Source organism: Wasmannia auropunctata, unplaced genomic scaffold, assembly GCF_000956235.1.
Source record: "Wasmannia auropunctata unplaced genomic scaffold, wasmannia.A_1.0 LD334385.1, whole genome shotgun sequence".
In the NCBI taxonomy this organism is placed as follows: domain Eukaryota; kingdom Metazoa; phylum Arthropoda; class Insecta; order Hymenoptera; family Formicidae; genus Wasmannia; species Wasmannia auropunctata.
In genome coordinates this window covers 727583-750833 of record NW_012028505.1, presented here as the reverse complement: position 1 = coordinate 750833, position 23251 = coordinate 727583, and the positions used below count along the sequence as shown (strand labels likewise).

The following is a 23251-nucleotide window of genomic DNA, read 5'->3' as shown; positions in this document are numbered from 1 at the left end:
TCAGACGATAAAAAAAGTTGTATTATACAAAGATTCCCCCCTCCCTTTCCCATATCTCCAACGTATTTCCATCGAACTTATCACGAACGCCGCGAACTTCGTCCACGAGTAGCGAATCCACACTTCGCGCCGCCGTTCGCACTGCCACGTCGATGCAGCAGTTGCAAGCTGTTGCTTTTCGCGATCCCCCGTTTAGGCGCCTTCCTCCTTAACTGCAGCGCTTTCATAATATAGTGCAGTTCCATGCAGGATGTTCGCCGGCTGCAGGATATTCGAGAAGCAATCAAGATGTACACGCGAGAGATCGCGTATCCCGGTGCGCGGCGGAGATTCTCGCGCGAGTTTTTCAACGAAATCCCTCTCCCTAATTCACCAGGGCTCGAGCTCGCCCGACCGAGGATCCAGAGATGGGAAGATCTAAGGCTGAGAAGTTCGCAATTTCGCGCCGAAGAATTCTCGCGGGGAGAATCGCGCTACCGCGCGCGAGAGAGAGAGTGAGAGAGGTACCGCGGGATGGGGATTCTCGGGGACCGCTTGATTTGATTCCATTTCGCGCGGTGCAGCCGCGCGCGTCGCGACGTCGCGACGTTAAATCGAATTTGCTTTCCAATCTCGACGCGATTCGCGAGAGAAAATCGATCGCAACGTGATAACACGTCACAAAGTCGCGACGCGCCTCCCGTTTCGCGTCTCACTTATAACTCGAAACCTCCGCGGATCGAAGAAAAGACCGACAGCGCCGGTGCCTTCCAATCTCGGAGTCCCTGCACACCGCTTCGCCGATCGAGCTCGGAAAAGATGAGCCCCACCGCGATTTTTTCTCCCCTTCTTCAAGAATCAAGAACGACGATCGCACGGGATTCCTATCGCGGAATTCTCGACTCGGAATAACAATTCTAAAATGAGAGACCCGAGCCCGCGATTCGGATCGTCGGACTCGACACGTTCTCGCCTCGCGCGGCTCTCATCTTCGAGAGTCGACGTCGCGAACGAGGGGGATCCTTCAGGCTTCCGAGGCTGCCGCCGAAAGAACTCCAGTCTCGCCGAAGTCGAGGTGGCCACGCAATTCTTCCGCCGATTCGAGTTGATGACCGAAAGCGAGGAGCTTCCTCACGCGGGGATCCTCCGAATCGGGATCGCGCGGACGCGACTTCGGGACCCTTCTCTTGCGCCCCTTGGGGATTCGAGGATTGGCAATTATCGGAGTGGTGTGGAGACGTCGCGTCGAGAGAGACTCGCTCCCGCGGCCGGGGGAACCGCTGGTCCGCGAGGACGAGGGTTCATCGCTCCGCGCGGTGACGACCCCGTTTAGACGAGCACCTCCAGGCTCTCGCGCGAGCGCGCCTTTTGCTGTCCGCACTTGCCGTTGGCCTGCACTATCATCGCGACCGACTGGCAGCCGGTCTCGGACGCCACCGGCCGCATCGCCGGCATCGCCAGCCTGAGTTTGTACCAGAACTTGCGGCCGCCGTTACCGGAACCGCCGCCGCCGTCGCCACTACTGCCACTACTGCCGCCGCCGCCGCCGTCCTGCCAGAACAGGAACGTCAGCCGGTCGAAGGAGGTGCTGTCGGTGTCGCGGCGGTCCCGCCGCGATCGCTTCGCGATCGTCGCCGTCGTGCTCGGCAGTCGCTTCAACGTGACGACGATCGTCCGGGTCGGCAGCGTGGACAGCTGATTCAGCACCGCGCCCACGCTCGCGTCCGTCCAGATGTTGTCCAGGGAAGCCGGGCTGAGCACGACGATGATCCGCCGGGCCGTGCTGGCGTGCGGACTGATCTCCAGGCTCCCTGCGAAGCAATCACAAAGTTGTTGAAGACTTGCGGTTAAAGAAGATTATTTTCAACATTGAGATATATATCTTTTTTATATTCTCAATGTGCATGTTGTATATTTAATATTTAATATTATAATTAACAATTAATATTTCATTTTCAATATTAATTCAATATTTAATATTAAAATTGATATTATAATTAATAATTAACATAATCTTAGTGTCAATTAATGATTCTAATTCCATTCTATTTTTTATATGATTCTAGTCTTATATCTTTGTGTTATTAAATCTTTCTCAATAACTGAAGAAAGACCGCATTGAAAGATTTAAACTAGAATTTAAATTCTCGCGAGCTTCAGAAAAAATTCAGAGGAAGAAACTAATATTATAATTGACAATTAATACAATCCCTTGGTTTCAGTAATTCTAATTCAATTTTTTTTAATATAATTCTAGTCTTGCGTCTTTTATAATTAAATACTTTTTAAGGATTTAAACGAAATTTTCCAAGAAATTATTGTATTGTGAGATTCAAAGCTGGATTTAAGAATAAGAATTTTAATTTGCGAGCTTCAGAAAAAAATTCAAAGAAAAAAATTAATATCAGAATTGACAATTAAGATAATCTCTTGGTTTCACTGATTCTTTATTTTGCATATAACTCTTGTGTTTTCATATAATTAAATTCTTTTTAAGAATTAAAAAGAAATTGTATTGTGAGATTCTAGAGCTGGATTTAAGAACAAAAATTTTAATTTTAATTAAAATTTTAAGCTTCAGTAAAATTCAGAAAAGAGAAAATTTCAATTCTCACAATCAGAATCTTTTAAAGATTATTCCTAATCTTTTAAAAATCTTTTTCACGTAAATAAAAAAACCATCTCAAATCTTTCTTCCTCCAGAATCATTGTTCCTTGTTGTTTGAACAACTCGGACGGTACGGTTTTTCTAAGCTAAGAGATTCCCCGATAATTTCTCGACAGTCAGATATTTGAGAATCAGTTATCGTACGACTACCACCGGAAGTGTTCGGATAAATCTCAATTTTCGCGTAGAAGAGTCGCAGTATTTTTGTCTCCCCCCCCCCGCCCGCGGTGGAACGTTCGCGGTCCGGTTACAGAGACAACTCGGGGGTGGACGTCGCGCTGAATTTTGCACGTATACATACACTCTCCCCCAGTGGCACTCTGAAAATATTGTCCGCCGCCGGGGCGGACGGTTGGATTTCACGAGCGATAAAGTGAAAGCAAACCGGTGGCGTGGCGCGAGCAATAAAAAGAGCCGGCGGGGCAAGAGGGGGAGGGAGGGGGGAGAAGCGAAGAGAAAAGGTTGCCTCTGCCAGCCGGGGATAATGTATGAGTTACACCGCGCGCCACCGTGTATATCCGGCCTTGATGCACAGGGCGAGCTTAGCTTAGCAAAAACTGATCGACCGAATAGACACCGCCGTTGTACGCGGCCATTGTTTCCCAGGGAAAACTTCGTTAATTCCGAATGAAGCGGGGGTGTCGAGGTGTGAGCGCTTGTATGTGTGCAAATCCGCGGGATTTGATTAAAATTATCGGTATTACATCAGAAACTAATTGAGAAAATAATGTGCTCTCTCTCTCTCTCTATCTCTCTCTCTCTCTCTATTTATCTATTTCGCTAAGGTTCTCTGATAGACAGCTAGTCAGCATCGAGAGTAGTAATGAAGTAACTCAATTTGGGAAACGCGTTTCGTCAAATTGCAAGCCCCAAGGAATATGTTTGAGAGATGTGTCTCGAGAGAAGACATTGGCATGATTCTGTCGTTGCGCGACATACTTTTTTTCACACACGGAAAGAATGATTTTGCTTGAAAATTTAAAAATTGCTGTATACAGATTTGAAAATAGTTTTGTTGGAACTTAAAAAAAAGTGCATTGCTTATGTAAAACGTTTTGATATTCTAGCAATTAGTTTGAATTTCCAACAAAAAAAATTATTTTGATCCAACAAAATTATTTTCAAACCTGTATCGAGCTAAATTTTTCCAGCTTAGTCGTTTTTTCCGCACAAAAATAAAAAAAAGAGCTATTAAATATTCTATAGAGCCTTTTAAAAAATCCTTTGCAGTTTCTTTAAAATTTTGTTTGAAGCAGCTGGAAAAATATAGATGTAATCTGATACAAATCTGAAGATAATTATTTTGGACCATCAAAATAATCATATAGGACATTCAAGCATGATGATGATGATGATAATGCAAAAAAAACTTGGGTTTCGACATTTTCAACAATCAGCTTGGGCGTCTTATATACTTATTTAAATGGTCCAACACAATTATTTTGACATCTAAATCTAGCTCGATTTTTTTATAGAGGTTAACTTAATCTTTGCCGCATCGACTCTGATCTGAGTAACTCTTGCGAGATTTCCAGTTCAGGCCCGGTTTCACAATTCGCGATCAACTCGATTTAACCGAGGCTCAGCTCGCTTTATCTTTTTCCAATCTAAGAATTGGAAAGAGATAAACAGTAGTTCAGAAGTTAAACCAAGATTAAAGTTAATCTTACGTCCGTGGAATCGGGCCTCAGGGGATATTTTCCAAAACCAATCCGAAGAATCGATTTGCGAATTACGACTTTGATGAGTTGCGCGCTGATGCAAAACCAGTTAACATAATTCGACAAAAATCCCCGTCGCGACATCGTGATGATTGACTCGATCCGTGCAGACCGTGAACGACGGACGTCGACCCGGTGCGTACGCGCGTCCCGAGTTCCATCAAAATTCAAATTGCCGAGGTCGAACGAAGATCCCGCAGTAAGTGCTGGGATTAATCGGACCGCAGGTGGACACGGCCCGGGCCTTCGAGGGCTGATTGGCTCATCATCGTCACTCGTGGAGTCGAAACTTTCCGAGGTTTGCCCCTCTCCTCCCCCCTCCCTTACCTGCCGCAGCCCAACGGTCGCGTATACCGCGGGAGAAAATCACGAGACCCCCCCCTGCGGATACGCCAAGTCCCGGTCGCTTTGATAGCGGAACTTTGTTCATTGACTGTCAAACGTCGGGACCGGCCGACCAGCCGGACCGCCGCTCCGAAGTTCACGTGTTAAACCCCGGGGTACGTATACCCCCTTTCGCTACGTCCCTCCGCGAGCAACTCGACGGCGGTGGCGGCGGCAGCGGCGGCCATCATGCGCAGGCCAGACGTAAAGTCATAAGCCGCGTAATTCGGGATGTCGTAATTAGCAGAGGGTATACGTACACCGTGTGCGCCAAGGTGCGTGCACGGGTACCAGGACCGGGGGAATGCGCGGAACCGGGAGGGCAGGGGCGTTTGACCCGCGTACGGGGGTTATACGCTTTACCCCTGATCGCACACCCCCATTGGAGAACGATAGAACGCACTCGACGCTCTCGGCGCAATCGGCTTAAAGCGGTAAGGTAACGAGCGTGTCGGCTAATCGGACGATTGTAATCAGCACGAACTAATGTTGTCTGAGAGCGGAGGCGCGCAATCTGGGAGAGAGTTGCAAGCTGGCTGGATCGTTCGCGGCACATTGGGCGCGTGTAAACTGCAGCTAGAGCGCATACACGCACTCTGCGTATGGAGTGATCGGCTTAGGATGGAATAACCGAGTGTTGAGTAATTGGAAAAAAATAGTAACAAATGCTTAGCTGTGATAATTGTCTACAATAATCTTCTTCACGGAAAGAATAATTTTGCTGGATACAGATTTGAAAATAATTCTTGTTGGGCCATCAAAATAATTTTGTTGGAAAGTCGCTAACTGATTGCTGGAATATGAAAACTTTTTATAGCAATTATGCTTATCATTTTTGAGTTTTCAACAAAATTATTTTAATAGTCTAACAAAATTATTTTCAGATCCAAATTTTGTGATTTTCCAGCAAAATCGTTCTTTACGTGTTGGCGAGACTTTTCCTTCGCTTTATATAGTGACATTCAGCTCTAGATTTTTTTTCGACGGTCCAAGACCGTCATGGAATATCTTTTCTTCTTTAGATCTCTCGTCCCCGTTGGTGATTGGTGAGTTTAATTTACGTTATTCGTTATTTTTATATCTTTGCCAGATTTAAATCAACGTAACGTACGCCCGATTTGACAATGTGAATAAAAATACCATAAGATATTATATTTCTCGATTGGGCTGTTTCCGTTCGATAATCACTACAGGTCGTTTTCTTCGTAAATTTTGACAATGATTTAATTAATTTGACAATGCGGATGCAAGATACCGTAATTACATTTTTCATCCCGATTGATAGCTATTTCAAATTGATATAATTACTTCAGTTAGCTATATTCGTATTTTATTTTTACTCCCGTCTGGTCTACTGTGAGCACTAGACCAGAAAATAGTCGATTGCTTTCTTAGAAGTTGCGGAATTGTGGCGAAACGCGGAACACTAGAAATTTTCAAGCTTATCTTCAAAGACGGAAAATAACTTATTAAATTGTTTCTCTAATAAGTTTCGTACTACAAATTAATTTTCTACATTTCAATATATTTAGTAGCAAGTAAATCCTGAACGGAGAATCGTGTTCATTTATTTCTTTCCCCGAAACATAAATTCACCAATTTTACCTCCACAGTTTAGCCTATATACAAACCACCTGTTCCCCCTTCGTTCCTCCACCTGCCTTAATGCACAGGATATGTTCCTCGTGATTCGCGCCACTGCACTTCTTCCTGTTCACGCGACCTCCTTGGCACTCACGCCTATATCCCTCGCCAACAACTTCGCGACTCAAAAATATCGCGCGGTCGTACACACGGGACATCTCCGGCGCGCACCTAATTCGATACCGCGGAGACAAACGAGACACGCTCTCCACACGCGGCCGAGAGAGCGGCGAACTTTCTAATTCAATTTGCCAAGTTGCCAAGATTCCCACGATTCGCCATAGGGTTCCCCATCACTTCCGGTTATACCACGAGAGGACCACCCCCTCTCTCCCCCCGCCCCTCCCTCTCCTTCCTCCACCCTGGCGCTCGTTCCCATGTACGAGGACAACGATCCCACGACCACGGCGGCCGATCTTTCCGTGATCGGTCTGCCGGGTTGCAAATCATCTTTGTGCTGCTGAAATAAATTGCCCCGACAAATACCCATGCGCGCTACCACGTGGTAGCAGAATCGTCGAGCCATCGCGTGAGAAGCGAAAAAAAAGAGAGAGGCAGAGAGAGAGAGAGAGAGAGAGAAAATGAGAGATTGCCCCACATTGTGTTATCCACGTGGTTTCGATGCCACAATCGGACTGCCAGCGGCAGAACAAAAGGAGAGAGAACGACCTGTATTTTGCTGGCTTCCCTGTTTCAACGCGAAATTCGATCCAATTGCATGCCTTTGTGGTTTAGGGATCTACGCACGCGTAATTGGGTATGTTCACGGTAACGTAATTTCAGTAATTTCAGGAATTTCAAGAAATAAACTCGAAATCTCGCGCGGGAATATCGCGATTTTCTTCAGCGCGTGAGTGCTGGTATTCGAATAATGATGAAAGGGAAATAATATATCTCTGCGATGCTTTTAAATTTGAAAAAAAAATTACACTCTATTAAAATAATTAATATCGGTTTTGTACTTTTAAAATCTTCGTGCCAAAACTACCAGCTTTTAACATTTCTGATGTAATTAACATTTCATGTTCTTAAAAACTCTCAATTTGAATTATATTCCTCCGTTTGCCCTTCACGATTCGATGATCTTTTAATCTACTTTATCATTTCATGTAAATAATAAATGTGTAATTCATAATGCTTTTAAATAAAAAATATTTAATATCAATTTTATATGTTTACAATTTCTATACCGAAATAAATTTCGATGCAACTATAACATTCTACGTTTTTAAATTCTGAAAAAAAATTCAATTATATTTCTTTTACGTTATCGCTTATGCACTTCATAATTCTATGATCTTGTATGTACAATCCACTTCAAATCAATTTATATAAATAATGATTGCAGTTCAGGTAATGCTTTTAAATAAAAAAAATTTATATTATAAAAATTAAAATCGGTTTCATATATACTTAAAATCTTCGATTCACAATAGATTAATGCTTAACACTTTCTGATATATTATAGTATAATTAACATATTTCTATATTTTTAATTTAAATTAGATTTAATTTAAATTTTTTTTTCTTTTTCCATTGTTTGCGTTTTGCAATTTGATATTGTTTTATAATCAACTTTAATTTAATTCAATACAAATAATAATAATAATAGTAATTCCGTAATGCTTTTGAATAAAAAAATATTACATTAAAATAGTTAACAACGGTCTCGTACTCTAAAAATGTTTATATTAAAACAGATTTTGAAACTTTCATATTCTCAATTTGAATCTTGTATCTCGACTTTTTCGTTATTTGCACTTCGTGTGATTCGATGATGTTTTATAATTCACTTAAATTCGAGTCTATATAAATAACAACGATTAGTATTCCCCAAGGTATTTCCGGTCCGTATATCCCTCCTCTCGCGGTGCATCGCATTTGATTTTCAGCCTAATTCGGCATCCGCATTCTTAATTGAATCGCCCACGAGGGGCGCGCGCGCGCGCGCGTGTCCTTATTACGCGCCCTCTCTAACTCCGCTTCATCTCCCGACGGAAAACCGCGTGATCGATAATATTCCCCCTTCCCTGTCCGCCGTATTATCTCCCGACGGCTAATCCGATTTCCGCCTCGTGATCGTGGGCGAGAAGAGCAGCTTTTATTTAGCTCTAATTCATAAGCTGCGTGCCCCCCTCCCGCTTCCCTTATACTCACCCGTAAAGTTACTTTATATCGAATACCGCAATTCGCGGCCCACATTCGCCGCCGCTGAATATTCACCCGCGCTCTCGGTCTCGCGTATACGTATATATCTCCCGCCTGCGGCTTCCCTCTTCCCCCCCCCTCCCCTCCCGCTCCTTTCGGCTAGCGCTTATATTCGCCGCATGCGGGCCGCATCGCCGCGGGATGCGCCGCAAAGTAAACCCCGTAGGGAACCCCATCGAGCGCACGATGCGACGTTTCTCTCTCCCTCCCTCTTTCTCTCCCTCAATTTCTCCTTTCCATTTTGCTCCGCGTCTCCGTCTCTTTGTTTTCGAAAAGAGTTCTCATTCCTTATGTAACGCGATAAGGATCTTTTTCGTGTCGTTGCTACTGAACTGCACGTACTCGGTGTCGCGAACGAAACGCGTTCCGTTCCGTCTTCGTCCCATTCTCCCTTACTTGCGACGTTTACGGGGGTTACAAATTCGATAACGCGCAAATTCGCGAAGGAGATTTGGAACTTTGCGTGGAGCGACTCTCTCGCCGGCGGTTCCAGTGAGACGACTCTTCGAGAAGAAGAAGAGACGAAATAATTTAAGAGGTCCCTTGCTTACTTACCACTACTATCTCAGGTTGTGACGTCAAGAGCGAGAAAATACAACAATAAAAATTCTTGCGAATTAATATACTAAAGGTGAAAGTGCATTTCAATAAAAACAACACTTACGGTCGATAGAATCGATTTATAAAATATACTGAAACCTCTCCATTTTATTTCGTTAATTAATAATTAACCATATATATTTTTGGAAACAAATGATTATCTATGTATAACCAAAAGCGACAAAAGCTCGCAGCAATGACAACTACCTTTCAAATTAATAATCCTGTTAAATTCGTGATATCAAATTATATCCATCCATACATAGGTTGCGTTCGGTTTGGCACTTTCAGCACTTACAAGCCTTCAGCTCATTTGTTCTTGTTTAACATTTGATAAACAACAAAGTGATGCAGTGAGTGCTGCTGAAACGCCAAAGCGAACGCAGTCATAATATATCGTACATACGTACGTACAATTTGAGTTATTTTTAATCATTCCTGTAAGTCGCCACTGCTCCTACTTAATATGTCGTTAATTTAAATAAAACTATGAAGTTAAACAATTTAACTCAAGAAATGCTAAATTTAACTCAAATTTATATTTATTAAATACATATAGTTAATATGAAGAAATTCAATCACAAAAATGGATTAATTAAATGTGATTGTTTTTTTAATCATATGTTTTTCGTGTTAAAATAATACATTTTGACATGGAAGTTAAAAATAACGAAATGTTATTTAACTCAAAGAATTGAGTTATAGCTGGCTCCTTTCGTATTTAACAATGTATATAGAAATAAATATGATTTAACTCTTAATAGCTCTTCAATAAATATGATTTATGAACATAATAATAAGTGGAAAATGGACCGAAAAGATAACACGAATAAGTGAAGAGCGCTTTTATCAGTCAAAGCGGATTTTGATGTTTAATAATATTTTTTGTGTAAATTTCTACAACTTCCAGATTTTGCAAACTGCGCGCCCGATTATTCATTTATCGGTCTTAAAACATCGTCCTAAATTGAAACTGAAGTACGTGATGTCGCAAATTATAAACTGACTAGCAATTTAATAATATCGATGTTAATGAAAATCTTTAAACCACTGTGAAGAATTTATTGCGAGTTTCATTATAAATTATTAAATATGATTTAATTGCTCCCCGAAATACAAATAAAAAATAGTTTTCGGTATATTTTGTGAGTTATTCCCGCTCCTTCCTGGAAAAAATATGTTGTTTTATTGAAAAATATTTCAGTTTGAATATAATTAAAAATATAATAAAAATTGTTCTGCAACAATTTTTATTTTCTCGCTTCTGACGTCACAAAATCTGAGCTAGACTGACGGTGAATCAATACAGGAAAAACCTTCGAAAAATCTTTTTCTCTGATATCCTTGAAAACGACAGACGAGTGTCATTGAGGGGAAGATTGAAGGATGACTCGAGGGATCGAGGAGGAAAAGGAGCACAGGTGCCTGCCGAAGTGGTGTACACTCTCGTATTCCGTGGGTATCCGTAGCTGTCGCTGCGACTACGTAATTATCCAACAAGAAAGAGAGAGAGAGAGAGAGAGAGAGAGAGAGAGAGAGAGAGAGAGAAGAGAGAGAGAGAGAGAGAGACCAAAGATCGTCGTCGCCGCTAATTAACGCCACGGCACCGGCCATGGGTATACTTACAATTGTGATTCAGCTGAGACAACTCCAGCGCCGCGCACTTGTACCGATGCCTAGACTCCAGCGTGGGTATCACGATACCGATCACCAGGCTCGAGTCCTTCTCGTGGTAGCACACCAGGGCGTCGCATTCCTTCCCGTCTGCAATGCATAGTCATGCGGTTTCGTGATTACTCTCGGCGCGCACTTCCTCCTCAGCCCGTCAGCTGGGCCGAGCTAAATCAAACGAGGGGCAAACAAGGGTTGTAACAAGGGTTAGTTCAACCCTCGGACCGATAAAATAACTTGTCCGTCAATCTCTATCTGCACTTTAAATTGTTCCGAATAATTTTCGTAGAAATCTTAAGGGGAGATAAAATTACAGATAAAATAACTCGTCCGTCAATCTATCTGCTCTTTTAATTACTCCGGATAATTTTCGTAGAGATCTTAAGGGCGAGAGATTTGTACGGACAAATTGAGAGTGAAATTTACGAATTTATTTATTAGGGAAAGGAATAAATCGACACGGGTTCTTCGTTTAGGTGTTATTTACTACTATATTTGGCATGCATAATTTGTAATATGAAACTTATTAAAAATATAAGATTTCTCTGTCACATTAAAGATAGGCCTTAAAATTTCGCGTTTTATCACGATTCCGCAATTTCTAAGAAAGTAATCTGCCATTTTCTGGTCCAGTTTTCTTCAGAACACTTTATACTCTATAGATTGAAATAGATTACTGAACCGTACTACTAAAAAATGTTATTATGAAATAGTAACAACATAAACGTAAAACTTTAATTTTCGCGTAAAAAGTTATTTGTGTAGTTATCATTAATTGTAATAACATTTTTTAGTACCTATTTTAGGTTCAATCTGTAGAGCAAAGAGTATCGTGAAAAAAATCTAAACTAAAAAATAGCAGATCGCTGCCTTTGAAATCACGAAATCGTGGTAAAACTCGAAATCTTCAGGCTTGTCTTCAACAACATATAGAAAACTCCTATATTTCTAATTAATCTTGCACATTTTGTATTTTTAATTAATTTTATAAATTAATTTTCTACGTCTTAAATAAAGTAATAAATAGCACCTAAACGGACTTATATTGTGTCCATTTAGTCCTGAAAAAACTTCGCTGCCTCCAATTTAACCATACAATTCTCCTATCCCTCCCTTAAGTTATATCTTCGCGATTTGTATTCATAAGACTATAGTTCATAAGAAAACTGTTGTTTGAGTTCTTTCATAAAGGTTCGAGGGTTAAGAAGCAGCCCGGGCTTTTTGAAAAACACAAGTTATATATGCGAACGTTGGAATCACAAGATCTGTCATCCTCCGATCGATCATCGAACCTTCCGAAATCGATGGGATGATTTCGGGAACGGGATTTGAGGGACCGCGCAGGTTATCGCGCTCGCTCGATCTTGCCGCAGATCAGACAAACTTTCGGGACAGAGATTAAATAGCTCTTCAATAAGGGGACACGTGCGAAGTGTGGAAAAGGACGAGAGAGAAGGGAGGGAGGGAAGAAAAGATTCGCGGCTCCTTATGAATATAAAACAGAAATTTGACGCTCTTCTCCTCGAACCGTGCGATCCCGGGGAGTTTTAAGTGGAACAGGATGATGAGGTTGAGAGATAGGGGTTCCGGCGGAGGGGGAAGAGACGCCCGTAATAATTCGCGCATTATCGCTTCCGTTTACTCGAAATTTATTCCCGCGCGAAGTCGGCAGCCGCGGCGTAACCGTTCACTCGAGAAATAGATTAAATCGTTATCTCGCGCGCGCGCGCGCGCGCATCCATTATGCGCGCAAAATGTCCCATAGTAGTAAATAATGTGCGCCATAATGGTCGCTTATATGACGGGCCGTGAGGGGGGACAAAGGGGGAGAGAGGGGACGGCGGTTAAATCGGTTAGAACGTCGCCCTTTGGCTTTACCGTAATTCTGACGTTTATTTATAATCGGATCGCGCGCGCGTACGCAAAATACGAGGAGCGAGGGGAAGGAGGGATGTGGAAACGGCGAACGCGCGGCGGAATTAGCCTCCGCGACAATTAAGACCCGACGATCGATAAAATAATTGCAGATGTCGCTTAATCGAGATCGTTTAAATGATTGTCGCTTAATCGAGTCGTTTCTCGCCGCGTTGAAGGTAGACCGTAGCAACGTTGACGCGGTGGAATTTGCGCGCTTAGAAAATTAGCGAGAATTAGGCGCAATCAGGAGTTTCCGAATATCCAACGGTGCAACGTGTATTTCAGAAACGCGAGATAAACATAATCGTTTTCCCCGAACGGCGACTCTCATCGTGAGGTGCAGCTTGAAAATCTAAATTTAAAACGCAACAAATATTTAACGGGCAAATTTCATCCCCCTTCTTTTAAATATTCATGCCGCCGACGGATCAATTGCAATTTTTTCGTCGTCGTGAATAATTCGGTACAGCCATCCATATTGATCGCTGCAGTGCGCGTGTGCGTTTTTGCAAATTATTTTCAAGGCCACTTTTAGTTTCTTTCCCTCATATGGGAGCGCATCACCTCTCTCTCGCGTATTATTTGACATTGAAATAAATGAATTTATCCGCGACAATTTATCGAATCAAAAACAAAGAAGAAATTTTACCCGAGCGCAACGCGTCTAAAAAAAAAGGTGTCTTTTTATATTGACGCTCGACACTCATTTTTAGCGTCAAAATAGATCACATGATCAAAATTGATGCTTGGTATTCGTCAATTTTGATCATGTGATCTGTTTTGACGCTAAAAATGAGCGTCGAGTGTCAGCATGAAATCGTACCTTCAATCTTTTTAAATCAAATTATCTAGATTCAAGACTGTCCGCAAAAATCCGCATCCCTCTCTTTCGGTTCGTCGACAAAAATATCCAAAGTGATCGGAATATAAAATGTATTTTATCTCCTGCATACAGCAGATAGACCGCTGTCATTTAATTATTTAACTATATGTCATACAATTTAAAAATGATGGAGAAAGGAAGGATTTAATCCTTGTCTTTTTAAACTGAAAAATTCTTGATATATATCTCAGAATATAAATACGTATTTATTGACAGAAACAGATTGTATAAAGCACGTCAAAATTTCATCGCTGTGAAATACTTATCGCGGCAATCGTATTATTACATATATCGTTCTTTTCCAAATTTGTAAAAATTTTTTCCTGCAACTTTTGGAATTTCAGACTTGAAAAGATCCAAGTCCTATGAAATCATGACAATCTTTTTTCCTAAATTTATAAATTACATTTATATTAAGTATGGTTTCGGAAAGATCAGATTTTTTTATAAATGTCCGTCGTTTCCGTCTGTTTTATATATAAGTTGTAAAAAAGCAAAAAAATTATATTATGAATAACGATTAAAAAATCATATATTTTATAAAATGTATATAACATTTTCGTTGTAAATAGCGTAATATTTACTTGTTCATGTAATTTACGTATTTACGCTTTAAAAAGTGTAAAATTATACAAATAACAATCAAAAATTATACGATCTTTTATGCAAATGTATTTAACATTTCCGTTGTAAATCAAGTGATTTTTACACTTGCCCGTGTGATTTTACATATTCTTTTTGCAGCTGGTGGATGAACCGAGTCGGAGGGGCCCCACAGTGGGACACAGCGTGTGTGTCCCTCTCGCGAAAGTGTTCCCGGCCGACGGAAACGGTTGTCACGTTGTCGCGCTCGATTTCTCACGGGCGAACGAATGTCCCACGACATCGCCGCCTTATACGGGGTACGCGACGAGAGAAAATTACGACGATTACCGGCGGATTCCGGGAACGCGCGCGGTGCGCGAGACGTTGCCATTAGCGCGATCCGCGGCGGGCGCGGCGCGCGGAGTGCTCGTTTTCTCCGGCTCGGCCAGAGCGAGAAGAAGCGAGACCCTCTCTCGGCACGACCGACGTGACGGTATCATCTCCGTCGACCGCGGAGTAGCCGGCCGGCTAATGATATCTCGTTGCATGGCTAATGCCGCAAATTGCCGGCCCGGCCCGTAATTGGGCCCGTTGCGACGCTGCAGCTCCGACGCTCCGCCACTCTTCTTCGTGGCGAGGAGGACGCGCGCGTGAGGGTAAACGACATCGAGAGGGGGAGGAAACTGTCTCGAGGATTTAGGTCGGAACGAAACGTGTTTCTTTAGTCGCTTCTCTATCTTCTGACGTTTATTTGAAATTCTAGAGAGCGGAAAACCGAAGAAACGCTCCGCGAGCAGGACGAGAACCACCTCTCGCGCGAGGGAAAAGCCCGACAAAAATTCGTAAATTTATAGAAAAACGAGATACAATTCCGCAACACTTCGATTTTTCTACGAATATAGCTCGGAATTCTGAAAAAAAAAAACCGTGTAAAAAATTTTTATCCGTAAGTTTAGAATGTGACAACGAATGTGACAACGAATGTGATTAATACAACGTTTTATCGCAACTGCAGAATCTAATATTGACGCGCTTTATATATTCCCTTCGTGAATAAATAAATAGTTAATTTCCTTGCGTATTTATTTCTGTTTTCAAACTGAAAGGACAGGGATCTTTTCTATCTCATCATCTTTAATCATGAAACATGATTAAATGCCGATAATAATTTCATTGTAACTGTCAAATGTTATATAAATACAAAGAGCGAGGTACCTTGCGGCGTTTCGATTCTTTTTACAGAGACAGCTCGGAATTCAGAAAACTGTGTAAAAAATTGTTTTCCATTAATTTAAAATGATATGTATTATAATGTGATTATATGATATTTTATAATCATAAGCAGTGCAGAATTTTTTGGACGTACTGTATATATTTTTACTGTGAATAACTTCGTTTCTATGTATTTATCTCTACTATTTCCAATCTAAAAGGAGAGACACTGAATCTTTTCAATCTTTATTATTTTTAATTGTGAAGCATGATTAAATGCCGATAATAATCTCATTATAATTGTAAAGATCTCGTTATAACTGTATATAGTAAAGAGAGAAGTACCTTGCAGGACGTTGATTTTTTTACAGAAATAGCTCGGAATTCAGAAAACTGTGCAAAAAATTTTTTTTCATTAATTTAAAATAATATGTACCATAACGAGGTTAATATGACTATTTTATAACTCGTACAGATTTTGAACGCACTGTATATATTTCCTTCTGTGAATAAATACGTTTCTGCATATTCACAGAATTATATTCACATCTGTACTATTTTTAACCTGGAAAGGACAGGGACTGAATCTTTTCCTTATTATTTTTAGTCGTGAAATGATTCATGAAGACATGATTAAATGCCGATAATTACATTATAATAAATAAATAATTAATAAATTACATAGAAAGAAAAAAATATCTTGCGAGATTTCGATGTTTTTTACAGAGATAGCCTGGAATTCAGAAAATTGTGTAAAACATTTTTTTCCACTAATTTAAAATGGTGTGTACTATAACGTGGTTATATAATATATTATCAGATACAGAATTTGTTTGCACTGTTATATATATTTCTTCTATGAATAAATACGTTTTTGCGTATTTATCTCTACTATTTTTAGCCTGGACTGAATTTTCTTCTGTCTTTATTATTTTTAATCGTAAAACACGATAAAATGTCAGTAATAATTATTGTCACGTTATCACATATACTTAGTGTAATTATTGAAGTAAAACGCAAAAAATAGAAGTCCCTTGCAGCATTTGTTCCACTGTTAGCTCGGAATTCTAAAAACTGTTAAAAAATATTTTTCCACAAATTTAAAATGATATGTGTGACAAAGTGGTTAACATGACAGAGACTGAATCTTGTTCTATTTCTATTATTTTGAATCGTGAAGCACGCTTAAACGTCAATATTTATTAAAGTAAAATGCAAAAAAAAGAAGTCTTCTTGCAACATTTGTTCCATAGGAATCGAAATTCTGAAAAGTGTATTAAAAAATTTCTTTTCCACAAATTTAGAATGATGTGTGACAAAATGGTTAACATGACATTTCCATTAAAACTACACAATTTTGACGAGCTTCATATAATTCTTCTGTACTCCCGTATTTATCCATACTGTTTTCAACCCAAAAGGACCAGGGACCTGAATCTTTCTCTCCACCTTTGTGACATTTTTTAATCGCGAGACACGGTTAAACGCCGGTAATAATCCCACCGTAATTGTTAAACGTAATATGCAAAGAGAGACCCTGGGTGTAACGAGTTACATCGTTTTACCGTTTCATATTACAGCGTGTCTGAAATATTGAAGCGTCGGAGCAACCGAGAAAGAGAGAGAGAGGGGGGGGGAAGGAGACACCGCGTAAAATCCTTTGAAAGTTCCTGCCCCCGGCGGAATTAGCGTTACTTAAGTAAATTGCGAGAGGGCGGGAAGAATTAAAGTGCGATCGGTTAGGCGAGCAAAAAAGCGAGGGAGGGACCGGAGCGGAGGAGGGAAAAAAAGGGGAGAAGAAGAAGGAAGGACGCAGCTCATTAAGCCTCAACTAGATCGCGGCTTCCTATTTACGCGAGCGCTCTTCCTCCCCTGGAGAATGTCCTTCTGCAGGAATAAAACGACCGCCCGTCTTTTGTGCCTGCAAAAATTCTTCCTCCACTCCCCCCCGCCCTCCTCCTCCTCCTCCTTCTCCCGTTCCCTTCTCTGCTCTTAGAGGAATTAAAATTCGGCAGAATTTTCTACTCTCTCGAAAGAGAGAGTAGAAAATTCTTTTCTTAAAAATTCCTCTCCCCCTTCCTGGGATTCCTACCCTCGTGGAATTCTCTCTCCGGTTGCTTTTAGAAAAATCAGAACGCGTTTCGAAATCACGGACGCTTCGCACAACTCCGTGAAATCTAAAGTTCTAAGGGATCCTAAAAGATTACCGCGCGCGAAAAACCAAGGAACCTGCAATGCGATTTTCCAGACGCAGGCTTTTCAATTTTTCTCGCACTCTTGTCCTCTCGGACGAATTTTTATGAGAGAATTCGTTATTAATTTTAATTTCTTATTCTGTTATTGCGTGCGTGCCGGGGGGACACCGGGGCGGGTGTTGAAATGGCGCAGCTGCGAAACAAAGGGCCGCGCTGCGTTTTCTCACCTGCGAGATTATCCTCCCGGGTCTCGTGCTCTTTCGAGATAAGAGCAATCCCATAAAAAACTCACCCCTTTCAATTTACAATACGTAAGACCCCGGGACTCGCAGTTGGAGAAAGGGGATGGAACCCCCTGGAGGGAGAGCTTGAAAGGCAAACGCCTGGACGAGCGGATTTTCACGGGGCAGCTCGCGCCGCTATCAGCATATTATTTAAACAAATTGAAGGGACGAGTCGAGAGCGGGGCGAGGGCGGGAGCGGGAAGAAAAGAAAGGCCGGTATAGGATTAAGACGACGATCGGCGGAAGAGGAGAAGGGAGGGGAAGCGGAAAGGGAGATAGAAAATGCGAAAAAGGGAGATCAAGGAACAGCCACTTTAATTTCCCCGCCTTGGAGTCTCTCGCGGTACTTCTCGCGGTAATTAAGAGTCGCAATTAAGCGAACGAAAAAGCGTCGCTGATAATTACCCCGACAGCGTTCCCCCTCGCCTCCCCTCACCTTCTGCCCCACCCGTGTTGCCGCGACGAATTTGTCGTCGCAAAAAAAAGGCGGGCCAACGACGAGAGGGATGAGGCAGGCGGACGGAGCGAGGATCTTTGGCCCATCGGGATCCCCTTAGTCCTCGGGATTAGGGAAAAATCCTCGCGCGATCCATGCGCGACTTCGAGTTCTACGTCAAGCCGTATCCCCTTGTCTTTGGACAACGAGATTCCGGCGTTTTATAGGGACCTTTAATTTAGGGAGGCAGCCAAGGAGGACGGAAGGCGAAGTTCTTAGACGGAGAAAATTAAATTCTGCTCCCTGGGCGCTATCTCGGGAGATTTTCGGATATCCCCCGGAATTTCGGGTTCGGCGCGAATTTCTCTCTTTTTTTTTTTCACCGAAAATGTATTTTTATTCTCAAATCGCGAGGCTCTTTTCGCGTTTCGAAATACTCTCAGGAACAAAAAGAGAGTTTTCTGAGAGGCTGAGAAAGATCAAGCTCGGAGTCCTAAGAAGTTGAACCCAGTCCAGTCCTTGGCTTTATGGAATCTCTTCAAACTCTTGGGAAATACGAGTGGAGTTCCGGGATTTGCAAGATCTTCAAAGCTTCGATCTTCAAATTTCCACGGGAATTCCGGGATATCTCCCCGCGCGAGCTCGAGGATTTCTTACTGCGATCGCCGAGTGGCGGGGAAAAACCGCGTGCGGGGTAAGAGGGGGGGAGGAGGTGAGGAGAAGTTATTTATGATTTGTGGAGCTCTTACCGCTTTCCTCGAGGCGGCCGAACTTGTCTCTGCAAAACAGTGCGAGTGGCAGCCAGCAACGCGCGTAAAATGCACCGGCTGAGAGCAGCAGCACGAGGACGAGGACCGCCAGCAGCAGGGACTTCCGCCAGGAACCGTTCGGCAGGCTCAATACGAACTGCGGCTCTGCGAATCAAGAAGAAAGATTTTGAGATTTTGTATGAAAGGCAAAAAGCGATAAAACGCACAGTGCGTATAATAATAAAATAAATTGAAAGGTTACACGATCCAATTAAGAAGGGATAATATTTGGAGATTTATGGCTAAATTGGAAAATAGAAATTTGCAGAATTTATTTCAGGGAAAGAAATAAACGGATTCTCCTTTTAGTTATTCACTACTGTATTTAAGATGTAGAAAATTCATTTGTCATTTAAAATTTATTATTATTAAAAATATAGTTTTCTGTCATTGACGACAGACTCGAAAACTTCATGTTTTGCCACGATTTCCTGATTTCTAAAGGAGCAATCTGCTACTTCCTGGTTATTTAGTTTTTTCAGATTACTTTGCTCTACAGATTGAAACTAAAATAAATATTAGAAAAGTATTATTACAATGATAACAATATAAATAACAATCTTTAAGCAAAAATAAGTTTATACTGTTATCATTTTGTAAAAACATTTTTTAAATAGTCTATTTTAAGTGTAATCTATAGAACAAAGTGTCCTGAGGAAAAATAGACCATACAGAAAAAACGATTTTGCTGGAAGGTCTAAAAATTTTGCTGGATACAGATTTGAAAATAATTTTGTTGAAGATTTAAAGTGCTAAAAAATCAAGTTTTACAGCAATGCTCATTACTTTTGAGTTTTCAACACAAAATTCTTTTCATGGTACAACAAAATTATTTTCAGCTCTGTATCCAGCAAAATTGTTCTTTCCATGCAGAAAATATTAAATGCTTTTTTAGAAAATCACAAAAATTCACCAAATCGTGAAACATGAGGCAGAATTATTGAGTCTGCTTAAAATAACAAAAAAAAACCCTATAGTATTTTAATAAGCTTCGTATTATAAATTAATCTTTCACATATCAAATATAGTAATAAATAATACTTAAACGGAGAACCGTGTCAATTTATTTATACCTTCCCCTAAAATAAATTCGTAAATTTCGCCTACGATTTCAAACTTTCTTCGTAAATGATGAAACACAAATATTTTTTCGTGAGAAAATGTTCCAAACTCAATAGAATTGCTTAATAAAAAATAGTAAAATAAATATGTATTTAAGATTTAAAAAATAAACCAAAATTCTCTTTAAATTTCAAATACATTTATCCTTAAATAAATAAATCTTGATAAAAACAGATTGTTTTAAATTAATAAAAAATAAATAAATAATACTGAAATTAAAATAAATAAAAGTTCTTTTTGAACCTTGGAAATATTTGTCTGTGAATAAATAAATGCTAATAAAAAGACGGTCTTTAATGTCCCCAAATGTTTCAACTCCGAAAATACAAATAGAGATTTTCGCGGAAAGATAAAAAGAAGCTATTGCTTTCTTTTCACCGCGATAATATCAGGTAGCAACAAAGTATACGTACGAGATACTAAATTTGACGGCGAATTAAATCTGAGATCCAATTTAAAAACAAGATTTTATCGTTGCGTTGTAATAATTTGCCCGAAAAGCTAATTTGTCGTATAATAATTAAAACCGATAAAGTGAATCGCCGTCGCGTGCGTACGCGTATGCGGTCTGCTAGTTGGCCAATACGTTTCCCCGAACATTTCCGCCGATTATTAAAATGAATCCAACGCAAAGTCTGTTTTTATTACGCGAACAATAAAGCGTCCGGAGTGATTGAATGCGTTTTGCGTCGGGCAAAAACCGTAATTAACAATCGCGCGGCCGGTATAAATAACAAGCGGAGTTATTTAATCCCGTATAGCCGGGTGTATGTTCAAATCTGATTCGCATAAAAAGCTCTCTCGGGACCGCCGACGTGGCGTTAAATTTAAAAATGAAATAGTAAACATTAGAACTGAAAAACATCGAAAATGAACGCAATACGATAAATTCACGTAACATACGCGTAAAGATATCGAATTTATACGATATCAAAATAAAACAAAAATTCGACGCGCGATAATGAGATTATTCTAGCCTGTTTTCGCACGAAATCGCGAGTTTTGATAAGGAGGAATTCAACGGATACTTCGGATTTGGTTTTACTGACCTTGCCGGTATACATGAGCAGCCAGTGTGATCTCCTCGTCGGCGCCGTTGCTGACTTCGCATTTGTACTCGCCGTAATCCTCGAGAGTGACGTCCGCGATCTCCAAGTAGGAGCCGATTATTTGATCGTTCTCCCTGCAAACAGAAACGCGGATGGAGACAATTAATAACGGAATTTAGTAACGGAGGCTTAAAAATATTCAAGATGCTACCTCTAAAGACGTAAATAGAAAAAAAAATCAAATTGTTTTTTTTTTCATAAAATACGTTTTTTTAAGAAAAAAACATAAGCCTCGTTTTTTTCTCAAAATTTTGTTTTTTTGGGCTATCTGTTTAATATCTATATTTCGCTTAATATTAAGTTAATTTTTCGTGATTTTTGATTTTATAGATAGATTTAAATTATCATCATTTTAACCTTTACGCAGAATGAGAAAGCCAATATATTGATTCTGAAACATACATATATTGAAACAACTTCAATAAATAATTATAATAAATTCTACAATTAAAAAGATTCTCTTTTTGTAAAAGTTAAATGTGGATCACATTAAAATTAATTATATAATTACATAATTACTATTTACAATTAATTAGTTATGTTATCGGAATTAAAAAAAAAACCAAATTTGTATTTTTTCAATAAAATAAAACACGTTTTTATTCTAATGTTTTTTTTCTATTAGAAAAGAAACGTTTTTTTTACATCTCTAGCTACCTCTAAGAAAGGAATTCTTTAAAGAAAAAAGAAAAATACTTCTTTGAGGAAAAATAAAACATCTCGGAAAGAAGAATTTTACTGAAGATCTAAAAATTTTGTTAGATGATCTGAAAATAATTCTTGCTGGATCATCAAAATAATTTGGTTAGAAAGTAAAAAATAATGAGCATTGTTATAAACGTTTTGATATTCTAGCAATCAGTTTGATTTTCCAACAAAATTATTTTGATGGTCCAACAAGCAATTATTTTCAGATTTGTAACTGTGTACACGGAAAGAATAATTTGCTGAAGTACCTAAAAATTCAACTAGATACAGATCTAAAAATAATTTTGGTGAACTGTCAAAATTATTTTTAGATCTGTCTCTAGTTGAATTTTTAAGTACTTCAGCAAATCATTCTTTATTCTTCATAATTATGTAGGACTGTCAAGCATGTCAAGCTAATGAGTAATGCGACGAAAAGTTTTGACATTCTAGCAACCAACTGGAGCGATCTATAATTATTTGATGGTCTAACAAAATTATTTTCAGATCTCCATATCGAGCTAAATTTTTAGATACTTTAATAAAACCGTTGTTTAAAAAAAAAATTTCGATGCGTTTATTTCGTATCCATTCGATCTAAATTTTGGTCAATTTGGTTTATACAAACTTTGAGTCTCGTCGAGACTCGGAGAATTTTAAAAACTTCAAACTCATTTGCGCGTTTTCCGAAGGAAATCGTTATATCGATCTTTTGATTTTCCGTTAATCTCAATTAGATTCGATACACAAAAACCTTTTTTAAAACGTAATCGCCAAAACGTTTAACAATAAAAGTAAAACTGTCACGAAGGACGAAACTTAAATGAGAAAAGAGAACTGTCTCCGAATCTCCAAGGACTCTAATGGTCCAAAGAGTTTTCCAAGAGAAAGACAGAGAGAGTCCAGAGGTCTCCCCGGTGATCTATCAATCTACATAGAGAAGTACGGCGCGGGCCGTTTCCCGACATTGGGTAATTTAATAAAAAATTTCGCCACAGACGTTCGCGCGACGCGAGTCTGGACTATAGTCTGGAGCGCCGACGTCTGTCGGCCGTATCCGGACGTATCTCGCATCTCGCGCGTATATTGCAGCGCGAAAAAAGGCGCGACGTTATTGCGCTTTCCCCTCCCTCCCCC

General features: G+C 40.2%; 1 protein-coding gene across 1 annotated transcript in view; it reads right to left on the bottom strand.

Moving 5' to 3' along the window:
• Positions 1 to 1308: 1308 nt before the first annotated feature.
• LOC105458718 (interleukin-1 receptor accessory protein-like 1) overlaps positions 1309 to 23251 on the bottom strand; it is an 86004-nt gene continuing 64061 nt past the window's right edge. Inside the window, exons 4-7 of the mRNA XM_011704235.1 lie at positions 21368 to 21501; positions 19137 to 19301; positions 10831 to 10968; positions 1309 to 1790 (exon numbers count right to left, since the gene is read on the bottom strand). Coding sequence (XP_011702537.1) covers positions 1309 to 1790; positions 10831 to 10968; positions 19137 to 19301; positions 21368 to 21501 — 919 coding nt within the window. The remainder of the gene's footprint in view (positions 1791 to 10830; positions 10969 to 19136; positions 19302 to 21367; positions 21502 to 23251) is intronic.